Raw genomic sequence first — 12,109 nt, 5'->3', positions numbered from 1 at the left:
CTTCACTGAGACTAATAGGGAAGAAATGAAACAGTTTCAAAACAACAAGTTGCCAAAACTGCATTTGGAAAGGCTCAGGAGTGAGAAGCTACAGGGGACATGCCAGAGTGCATGCTCAGCCAATGCTCACGGGACGGGGTTGGATGGAGGCAGAGTGTCTCTCTCCCGGACCCAGGAGGATGCATTTCAAAAGCTCACATTTCTCTCTTGCTGTGGCTCATTCAATTTCTTTCAGTGACACACTTGTGTTAAAGGGGTGAAGATTTCTGCTTAGATGTCCTGAAGGTGGTGGAATGAAAAAAAAAAAAAACAGGTGAGGGGAAAGGCTGTCTCTTTGTTATCTGAGTGTCAAGACACTGCAATGATGGGTGTATGAGAAATATATAGACATTTCTTTTCAATTTATATTGCCATAGCTCCCACAATGTGCTCAGTTTCCTACAAACATACAGAAAACACAGAACCTAGAATCATAGAACCACAGAGTTAGATGGGACCACAAGGGTCATTTAGTCTAACCCCCTGCCAAGATGCAGGATGTGTTGCGTCTAAATATCCAAGACAGATGGCTCCAGCCACTATTTGAAAACCTCCAGTGAAGGAGCTTCTACGACTTCCCTAGGCATCGTTCCATTGTCCTACTGTTCTTACAGGTAGGAAGTTTTTCCTGAGATTTAATCTAAATCTGCTATGCTGTAGTTTGAACCCATTGCTCCCTGTCCTACCCTCGGTGGCAAGAGAGAACGATTTTTCTCTTTTTTATGGGAGCACCGAGCTCCCAATCTACGGTTCTGTTTCCATAGACACGCACATGCTTAATTTGAGAAGAAAGATGGTCCAGTGATAAGGGCACTAGCCTGGGACTTTGGAAACCTGGGTTCATTGCACTGCTCGACCACAGACACCCTCTGTGATATTGGAAAAGTCACTTAGGGCAGGTCTACACCGCATTTTTTGTGCTGGTTTACTTAGCTCAGTTCAGAAACCAATATAGTTAAATTGGTGCAATACCAAGCATGGAGGTAAATTTATGGAAATAAGTTAACCAACATAAGCACCTTTTTATGCCAGTATAATGCATCTATACTATATCTAAACTGATATAGTTAACTTGGTACAAAAAAACCTTTGCAGAATTAAGGTGTATTTCAGCCTTTATCTTGCAGGTCCTTGTGTGATGCACAGTGAGCCATGTACAACTGTTGTACAGCACCGTAACTTACACTAACACTGTGGCTCTTTGTTCTCTCCTAGTGGCGAGACCACAAGTAGAAGCTGTGGCACACCGACAGAGGGCAAGAGTGAGAGGGAGGATGTTCAGGAGGAATATAAAATTGCTGCAAATACTTTCATGGTCTGTTTTCTGTCTTTCTTGTTATTTAGTCTGTAAATAGGTGTTTGTTGTGCTGGGCGCTGCGTTGATCCTGACTGGGACCTCTGGATGTGGATGTCATACAAATATTAAATAGCAATAGTTTACGTTTCTGGCTGATGCCAGAGCACGCAGACATTCCCATAGAGATTTATTCAAAGGAAAGGGACACCAGGACAAAAAGGCACAATGGGATGGATGTGTTTTGATGAACATACCAGGTAGGTTGTTTAGGGGGAAGTGATTCTACTGGTTTGTTGTTATAGTTCGATAGCTTTTAGCACAGAAAGATGAAGACGTGGGCCATTTCAGTAACAAAGTCCAGCATCATGGGGAGATGGGTTAAAAGAATGCTGCAGTTCTTTAAATTAATTTGCGAAAAAGCATTCACAGCATTGATTCCCTAATTTATTCCTTCAACAGGAGACCTTCACCCTACGTTTTACAGTGCCTGAGCAATACTGTCCATGTCCAGTAAACACTGTAAGTTCCTTGGGACAAGCACTTGTTTTTCCTGCATTGCATTTTTGTGTGGCACGGAGCACAATAATAAAAACAGTTATGCAGCTGTGTTGTCAAACAAGGATACTTTAAATCTCTCCTGTGTAGCTGGTAGCCATCAAGTACGGCTTCTTGCAAGTTTTACCACTGCTGACATGTCAGCATCAATCTGTTCTTCCAATCTGTGCTGGTTGGTTGGTCAGGTTGGAAAAGGGACTCTTGCAAATAGAGGACACAGATGCAGTTCTACAAATTAGATAATGATGCAAAGAAGCCTGAGAATAAAGGACAAAAGCCATATCATAATGTCTGCAGTTGGTGAAGCTTTTTGGTTTGAGGATGTCTGGGCAGCAATACTCACGGGCTGCAGAAAATGCCACTTTTAAGGAGTATGCAGCTTTATTCAGTCCACCAATATTTTTGTGACTGCCATTCTTCTTCAGAGAAGTATTTATTCCTTCAAATGAAAATGCCTTTGTTCCAATGGAGGCTCCCCACAGGAAGCAGTCTGGGAATGGCTGCTCTGTTTAAAATTGGATGCGTTATGGTCTGTACCTTCTGCTGCAAATTGGCTCCAAGTGCAAGTGTGTGTGTCATTTTCATCTATCTCCTTTCAAATATCACTAGCCACCAGAGTTTCACGCTAAAATCCCAATCCCACCAGCGGCCCTCCAAGAAGCCAGGAGGGAATCTGCAAACAAAGAGTTCGCAGGATTGGGCACCTTACATGTAACATGTTGCCTCTCTCTCTCACTGCGTAGAAGCTTGTAATGAATGTAAATGAAAAAGATTTTGCAAACTCAGTAATGGGACTGTTTAAACTAGGAGCTGAGGGAAAGCTGACAGGTGCCAAGGAACACTCAGGTGGGACAAAAATCTGGTAGGGCTCTCAGTGACACAAAGGTATCTCTGTAGATGGGACAGATGTCCCATCAGCAAGGATCACACCACTGTCTCTCTAAGCTATTAGACAGGTCTGCAACTCTCTACTGTTCATTCCTAGCAGGCCTAAGAGACACATCAGGAAGCCTGATTCTCTCATTGCTTCCCTTTTAACTTTTTAGAATACAGTTTTCATTCCCAAACTGAAATTAGATACTGATGCCTCTTGCATCAAAACATTTTCAGATATGTTATGCTCATGTATCTACTTCATGGTAGAGTTAAAAAAAAACAAACAAACCCCAACAACAACATACCAGGCAAACCCCAAATCATTAGATTTTTTTTCCCCAGAAGAAAAAGATAAATTTTTGTAATGTAATTATTTAGGAAGTTTTAACAGGTTTACAAATCATTGCCATGTAAATATCTAAAGTGTTAATCATTACAACATTGAGCTGATCTTTTTGTTTAGAGAAAGATTATGCAGTAATATAATCATCAGATCTCTCTGTTTAACAGAGTATTATCATATTACAGAGTGAGCCTCTTTCTGCCACCCAAGCTGAGTTATTTCTGGGGATTTTATTAAACTGAGTGAAATGACTGACTCTACTCATATTTATCAAACCTTGCATGCCTGTCGAATGTTAACATTCAAAATAACTGGACAGGTGTGCTAGGGGGGTGAGGGGGATTGGTAGTATCAAAGTACTTTTTAGCATTGAATAAACAGTACCTAAATATCTAAGTATCTATCTGTCCTCTGTCAATTTTGCTGGGTACCTAATTGATGCATTGAGTTTTTCCATAACAACAATCTCCCATATGTTTTGGAACCATTCCTCTAATTTTTGGCTATTTTTCTTTTCCCAATGAGAGGTTATCAGTAGTCTAGCAGCTACTAGCAGATGAGATGCATTTTTCACCTGTTTGAGTGTGTCCATTTTCCCTAGGAAGCCCCTGGGAACAGGTTACAATCTTAAACTAATGGTCATTTTGGTGAGCAGGAGAACAGATCTATCGTTCCAGATCAAACAAAGAGGGTAGGAGGAGTAAGTGGACAGCTAACAAGTCAATGTGAAGTTGAAGACAATGAGGATGAGGTTGTGCTGTGAGGAAAAAGGGAGTGCAAAGGAGTCAGAGAGGAAGGTGGATAGGGAGGACTCGGGGGCAGTAAATGGTGGCTACCTGGAGGGGGAGTGGAGATAAGAGGCAGGCGGAGTGTTGTTTGAAGAGAAAGAAAGCGTGATAAGGGTTGGAAGCAGCAGAAGAGAAGCTCTACACCTCACCTCACTCCTTTGCGGACTACTTGAGGTGGAGCATGTGAGAGGAGAAGAGATCACTGTGAGAGTGCAGCTGCAGCGGCAGTGTCAGGAGCGGGGATCCAAAGTCCCTGTAAGTGCCAGGAGATAGAGGGAGAAGGAGACCAAAAAAACATGGATGAAGGTGATCTTTGAGATGCAGTGTGTGCAACCACTGGGTATTCCAGAGGGAGCAAGAGAAGAGGAGGACAGGGAGAAGGCTTGAAAGGGAAGGGCTAGAGGTGGTGATGGGACAGGGTGCAGGAAATGAGACTGGTGGGGATGGAAGTTGGGTCAAATATCGCACAGAGGCGGAAGTGGAGGTGGAATTTGTGGTGGTGAGAGGGGGTGAGGAATGGGCAAAGGGAAGGGGAGAACAAAAAGGGAGAAGCAAGGATAAGGTGGAGATGGGAGTGGGGAAGGGAACCGGTGGGTGGAAGGGATGACAACACAAAAGAGGTGTCAAGAGAGTGAAGAGGGAGTAGTGGCAGAACATGGTTAGGAAAGAGCAGCCTATGGGGTTGACAGGAGCACACACTCAGCTAATGCAGACAAGAGCAATAGAACAAATAATGGAACCAAAGACTGTATCATAATGAATATGCCCAGAGGCAGAGTTAAGGCTGGACATGGACTGGAACTGTGACATTTCATCGGCTTTTGAGCACTTCACTTTGCAGCTATAATATTTTTTACATAGATAGTTCTACTTAAAAAAAAAATGGAGCATTTCTTATTGTGTGCCTGGATCAGCTCTGGCTATTTGCTCTGCCTGTAAGAGGGCTGATTTTGTACAAAATTCTGGCTGGTTTTCTTGCATTTTCTAGAGGATTTCTAGATTAAGATTACCCTGGTTTCATGCTATTGAGCAACAGCTGAGCTTTCTAAAATAATTTCTTCTGAACGCAACGAAGGCTGTGCTGCAAGGCTGTGAACCTTTCCCCAGAGGATAACTGGGGATGAAGAGTGTTTACTCCAGCATCTGCCTCATAAGGAGAATCATGGCAAGCAGGGGCAGAGCCAGTTCTGGATGGAACGGTCCATAACTGTTCCATTTCAGAAGGTTGAATCTACGTAGAAGGAGAAATCTCTCTTTAAAAGCCCTGCCAAGGAGATAATAAATGTATTAAGAAAATATTTGATGTTACAGAGTTTCTGACTGTCTTTTACACTTACATTTTTCATGTAGTGGAATTGTTTCACCAAGCAATGAAAACAAACTAAGCCCAGTTATTATGCCTTTGGCTGCAGCTGGGGAATCCTTGGCAATAGCCACTGAATGGAAAGAAGGCAGTTTTGGATACTGGCAGGGTTAGTGTAATACAAAACTGAACTCTCACTAGAAAAAGTCAAGTGGGATATTAATTTAACGTCTCCCTCAAAACAAGATGTTCTCTGGACTAAGACTTGATGGTAGGTTTTTGCTGGGCTGTTTGAACAGCTGATAAGGGTTTCACAGAAGTATTAGATTATCTTGTAGGACTTCAGCAAGCCAGAGATATCTACTTTTTCAACCAGTTTTGCTCCCACCGTCTAGAATTTCATCTAGACCTCACATCCCTAGTTTACTTATGAGAATGTCATGTGGAACTGTGTCAAAAGCCAAAAGTGCTTCCCTCTTCCACTAGGCCAGTAACCATGTCAAAGAAGAAAACCACACACACTGCAGCCTCACTTAGGTGTCTAGACACCTATCTCACACCTAAGCCCCAGTGAGATCATAAACCAGGACAAGATAGCTGGAGGAGCCGTACAATGTAAGTGCATTTATTTCAGTGAGGCTATATCAGCAATTAATGTGACCCCTCAGAGAAGCAGGGTTTATAGACAACTCTGGCTGCCAATAAATGGACATAGTGACGTGCCTGGTGAGAGACTTCAGCTTAGTGAAGAAAGCAACATATTTTTTAGGATCTAGAACTAGCAAAATACCCACTTTGTGAGAGCTGGAGGGTAGTGATGGTGCTGGTGGTGAATATTATTCTTAATTGACACAATTCTTTAAACTCAAATGTTATGCTTACTTTTAATAATTTTTATTTAACATGTTTACAGGTTTTTAAACCACCTCTGGTGGAATTTTGCTCAGCAAAACTTTTTTAAATGCCTAACCCCCTCCCCCCCCACAAAAACAATACACCTGTCAGGGATGGTCTAGGTATTCTTGGTCCTGTCTCAGTGTGTGTGTGTGTGGGGGGGAGGCCCAGATGACCTCTCAAGGACCCTTGCAGCCCTACATTTCTATGATTTCTATTAAATTATTAGTATTAACGTGACACACACCAAGTTACGATGCCCAGTGCCAAAAAGAACATGGAATAGCTAAAGTAAGACATCCAGTTCCTTCCAGAAGGAGCATATACTGGCATTACAACTAATGCCACATGAGATCCCAGCACTGTGACAGTCATCAGCTGTCCCATCATTAAGGACTTATTTAAAAAAAAGTAACACTTACTAAAAACAGATCAGCAACAGATGACAACTTGTGATAATCATGACAGTACAAACCCAGGAAAGTACCAAACTGGTGATTGGCTACAAAGACCTACCTCAGTGGTCCCCAACCTTTTTGTGACCAGTAGCACATTCATGTTTTCAGAAGAGCGTGGCGGGCGCCAACAATTTTACAAGGTTTATTTTGTATTTGTACATTAAATAATACAAAAAACCATATTTAATATTACATAATATATGAATCCAGAGAGAAGAGAGAAGCCGGAGAAAAGCTGCGAGGACAGCCCTGGAGTACTCTGTCCCCAGCAGGCGCGGAGCCCCAGATTCTCTTCCCTGCTGGGAACTAGGCAGGCCTCGCACCTGCCGGGAACAGAGAACACTGCGCCCGCAGCCTGAGTTCTCTGTCCCCGGCAGGTCCCCTGATGGGCACTAGGCAGGTGCACATAAATGCCCCGGCGGGCGCCCTAGCGCCCGTGGGCACCATGTTGGGGACCACTGACCTACATGAAATTTGTTTTTCTTCAGTAAAGTAGTTGTCCATGCACAAGTAGGAACCCAGTAAATAACTGCTCAGATGTATTACCTCTTTGTTGGTGACTCCAGGGGGTAAAGTCCCATGTTTATAATCCTCCAGCAACTGCACGGCTTCTTTAAGACGACTCTGCAAATACATAAAACAATAAAGCATGATCAGTAATATTTGTTCTACACTGACCACGTTAGACCTAAGGCTCTGAATCTAGGTTACAGGACCACGTGCAAGTCTTAAAGCACACTTCTTTATGCAAGCCTCAGGATAGGTGTATTTTTTATATATACACATACACATTTAGCACATGTATCTGTATTTGATTTATACTATCAGCTTTTTGAGACAGGGACAGCATCTTTCTCTTTGTTTGTGCAAGTATCTAATAATTATGTGGGATACACAAAAGAACAAGGAATGCTGGCACAAACGGTATCAGAAAGTCTGTTCAGCTGAAGTCTTCTTAATTAGCGTGATAAATCTCATTTACCATCTCATGAAGGAGGCTGGATTTATAACGCAGCTAGGGAAATACTTTTTTGAAGACAAAATGACCTACTCAGGTGCAATGGACAGTGCATTTATGGGGAATCAATTCATACCTTGCACCAAACTCTGAATTCCAGACACCATCAAAACACCCACTGAAGTGAAAAGGAGTTTTGTCTACATAAGGACTAAAGGACTGAAAAATACAGTAAAGTAAATTCAAGCCCTCAAGAACTGCAGTAAGAGGCACTAGCCCATATAATTAATCTGTATTATTAAAAGAAAACACACACACACACACACACACACACACAGAGTGGTCACCCTTAAAAATTCAACATCTACCAACAGTTATTAAACAGCATGTTTGATTCTAATCTGAGCTACATCAGTGTGGAGCAGGATAACTCCACTGAAGTCAATGCTGTTTCTGCTCTCAAATGGGTGTACCTTCACTGAAATCAATGCAGTTATCCTGCTTGACACCAACATAAAGGAGATGAGAATCAGGCCCCATATATCTGAGATACAATAATATTTTCATATACTTCAGAACTGATTTAACTGTGCTATCTTGGGTACCAACATGTGGTAGCTGTTGGCAAATGTTGATATTTTAATGATGACCACTATATTGTCTATATACATATTTGGGCCAGATTTTCAGAATCAGTGTTGGCATCATTCTGCTCCCACTGAAGTTAATGGGAGCTTGATTGCTGAAGTTAATGAGATCAGAATTAGGCGAGAGCTGAGGCCTTTTGAAAATCCCACCCATTATATACACAAACACATACAGAAATAAGCAACTTCCTCATGTTGCACTAAAAGGCAGTTTTTAAATATTGCATGCATTCTAATTATCACAAGTATTGATATTCATGTATTGCTGAATCAAAAAGTCCCATTGGTTCCAGAATATATACCCATATTTAAAGGGGAAGGATGAGCTTGCAATTAAGCACTGGACTGAGACTTGCAGGCCAATTCTTTTGATGTGTGGTAATAAAAAGGGGAAAGTAATCTCCACTCAATTAATCCAAAATGCAGAACAACAAGTCAGGCTGTAAAGGCTGGCTTCAGTGGGGGCCACCACTTTTCCAGTGCCCTGCCAAACCTGCAGTGAGGCTGCAGAAAATGTCAACGGACTAGGGAAATATTTCTCATTTATTTAAAAACAAAGACAATTCATATTATTTGCCTGGATGATGGATTCCCTGCAGGAACCTTAATGTTTTTAAATGTTACTGTCAGGCTTGTTTAGTTGAACATCCCTGCATTAGCCGTTATGACTATTATTTCTAGATAGGGATGCTTTATAAATAAAGATTTTTTTTGAACATGATGAAATCTGATTATAATCTACCTAGGTATTTATGGCCCTTACCATTGTATCATAGATCCTCACAAACATTAATAAGCTTATCCTTCCAAAAATTAGGCAAGTGTCATTACAGCAAAACTTGTTCTTCTATAGGCTGGGCTAATTGCTGGCAGATTATTAGTGCCTTTTTGTTGCAAACATCAAAGAATACTTTGTTGTTTTCTTGGAAATGCCAGCAGTTAGGCCAATCCGAAATTGGCAATAAATGAATGACTAGTGCCTTTCAAGCGTTCAGTACATAAATGCATTAATGAAAAAGTGGCAATCCCAGCATTCTACAGAGCAAATGTGTTGTGGATGGATTAATGCCCATTTTTGCATACACTAACCTAATTCCATATATATCCACATATTTTTGGCCTTGGTATTACATTTCGCATTGGCTTACATTTATCAGCAGTGATTCAACATAAGTGTAAAAGTGAGTAATCTTTATAAAGACACCTAATGAGGTTTAATTTCAGGAGACATGAAGAAAGAAAGAATTCAGGAAACACTCAAACAGCTTTAAGGAAATATGAACCCTAGAGCAAGCTTCTTCTCTTCAAGCTCGGCTGTGGAGGTCGGTCACGGTTACTGGGACCTGCACTGCTGTCCCTGCTCTGGATTTGCCTGAGAGCAACTCCACCGGTAACAAGCTGCTTCTCGTGGGGTGGAATCACCCATTCTCCAACTCTTAGACCAGAGGCTCGTGCTCACCAGGATTACCTCAGCAGGTCTGTCTTCAGATAGGCACCTGCAGTTTTGACCCTCGGGAATGGTGACAGTGGTATATCCACAGTGACCACACAGCCTTGTCAAAACAAAGTATTGTTTATTCTTAGTAGTCGGAACACCAAACAGCACAAGACAGCAAGGATTTGAAAACAATAAAATAGCCTAAACACAGGCATATCTACATAGCACTTACCATTCCCGTCCCCCTCCCCCCACAGTGTTAGCCAGGTACCCCAACTTCTTCAGACTCCTGCCACAGAGACTCTCTCTGTCTCTGCCTGTTCCCTGAATAGCCCCCATCAACTGACCCTGCTTTCTCTCAAGAGAGGGACTCTATTTAGTATCCTTTTGATCTTAAGCCCCCAGCCCTGGCAGAATAAGCCTTTCAAATTTGCTGGAGCCACAGCAGGAAGTCCCTTCCTAATTATTAGCCCAGCCACTGTTCTTGCAATGGCCCTTGAAGCATTTGCCCTAGAGATATTTTATTTCTAGTCTTTGTTTTATGGAACAGCCCCTTTTGACTCAGCTCCAGGAGTCAGATCACAGCCCTTACAGCAGTCGGACAATCATAGAGCATTCAGAGCATTTGTAAGCTAATACAGAGCAGCCTTCGTGTCCTCCACGGTCACTCAAATGTTTTATCATCCATATCTATTCATTTAAGGCAAGTTTTATCAGACACATTACCTGGTAAACTCAAATCTCTTTTCAGAAAGCACTAGCCTCATCTGAAACCTCCTTGTCCCCCCGCCTACTTTCTCTGAGAGGTTCTAGAACAGGGGTAGGCAACCTATGGCACGGGTGCCAAAGGTGGAACTTGAGCTGATTTTCAGTGGCACTCACACCACCCGGGTCCTGGCCACTGGTCCGGGGGGGCTCTGCATTTTAATTTAATTTTAAATGAAGCTTCTTAAACATTTTAAAAACCTTATTTACTTTAATATATAACTAAACTATTGTTGTATGTATAGACGTATAGAACTAGACCTTCTAAAAACATTAAAATGTATTACTGGCACGCGAAACCTTAAATTAGAGTGAATAAATGAGGACTCGGCACCCCACTTCTGAAAGGTTGCCGACCCCTGTTCTAGAATCACTCTGGATTTATATTTGATCTTGGTTTGGTTTGCTGACTTAATGAAGATAGGCTCCAGCATTATGAAGTCACCCTACACGAGCGTTGGAGACATCCGGGGTACAGGCAGAAGTATTGGAGAGAAACACTCACACCCTGCTCCAAAGAGGAGGGATTACGTCAGTATCCAGGCTCTGGAAAACTGTAGACACACCAACTGGAACACACCACAAGGTATTTAAAAATAATGAAATGATCCTCCTGGAATTAACCATCCAGAGATTTAAACTTTTCACAGTCAAGCAGCTTTAATATGTGAGTGAGGGGAGGAGAGTTTGGGTCCTTTCCTAGCAGGAACTGATTTACTTTACAAAATATACATATTTGTGTCTAGATATGACAACGACGGGCACCTTAAATGCTTACAAGTACGGCTAGTCATATGTCCTGTGGTCAATGCCAGTCACAGATCCCACAATTTTTACAAATAAAAAAGGACTGTACGGAATTATTTGTACTTTCGCTTATGGTTCTCAGAATAATCTTCTTAAAGGGAAAAAATGAGGAAGTGCCATCTTCCTAATCCTTCCAGTAGATAGTGCTTCTGTAGAGTATTCCTCCTTTTATATAAAGTGGTTAGAAATGACAGGAAAGTTATAAAGCCCTATAATTTAAGAATTATAACAAACTCTATCAAAACACCACCAAATATAAGAATTTTATCAATATCATGTGCATAGTAAGGGTTTATCCTACCTGAATGAGTTTAATTTTTTTTTTAAGATAAAAAGGTACCTCATGTATATGAAAATATATGAGGCCCTTTTGAGAACGAAGGGGGGAGAGAGCAACTGAGATAAAATTATGACTTTTGCATTTTTTGCCATGACAAAAATTGATTTTTTTTCCCAATTCATCCCCACCCCAGACAACACAATTCTGATACTCATAAAGGAAGGGAATATTAAAATGAAATTAAAGAATAGGAGAATCTGATATGGCAATGCAGGATCCAGAGGTGAAAAGTCAATGACAACTGAATGAATAATAAGTAAAGGATCCAGGGAAAATAACCAATTTTCCCTACAAAGCTCCACAATAAACCAGTATTGCCAGCTCAAAATACTGGAGAACCATTCATGCTCGTTATTAGTATGGGGGCTTGGGGGGCAGGGTTTTCCACTGCAATTACCTATACTGTGTGCCTTGCAAATTATCTACACAGAACAGCATGTAACTTTGAATGAAAGTCTAAAGTAAATAAATGAATGGATCTGTGTTCTATTTTTTTCCTCTTCTCTTGAGGGAATCTTAGTAGTTACTATAACAACCCTGGCTGGATCTCATCTTGTTTAGTACAGCAACAAACAGAAACAAAAAAGCCCAATTTTTGCTT

The 12,109-nt window shown here is 41.5% G+C and overlaps 1 protein-coding gene across 2 annotated transcripts in view; it reads right to left on the bottom strand.

Moving 5' to 3' along the window:
- Positions 1 to 12,109, bottom strand: part of SFXN5 (sideroflexin 5) — a 159,739-nt gene that overhangs the window by 120,301 nt on the left and 27,329 nt on the right. For both annotated transcript variants that reach the window (XM_039542387.1, XM_039542388.1), the window contains exon 3: positions 7,100 to 7,177. In XM_039542387.1, coding sequence (XP_039398321.1) covers positions 7,100 to 7,177 — 78 coding nt within the window. The remainder of the gene's footprint in view (positions 1 to 7,099; positions 7,178 to 12,109) is intronic.

Source organism: Mauremys reevesii, linkage group 5 (assembly GCF_016161935.1).
Source record: "Mauremys reevesii isolate NIE-2019 linkage group 5, ASM1616193v1, whole genome shotgun sequence".
NCBI classification, from domain to species: domain Eukaryota; kingdom Metazoa; phylum Chordata; order Testudines; family Geoemydidae; genus Mauremys; species Mauremys reevesii.
This window is presented reverse-complemented; position numbering and strand designations above follow the sequence as displayed.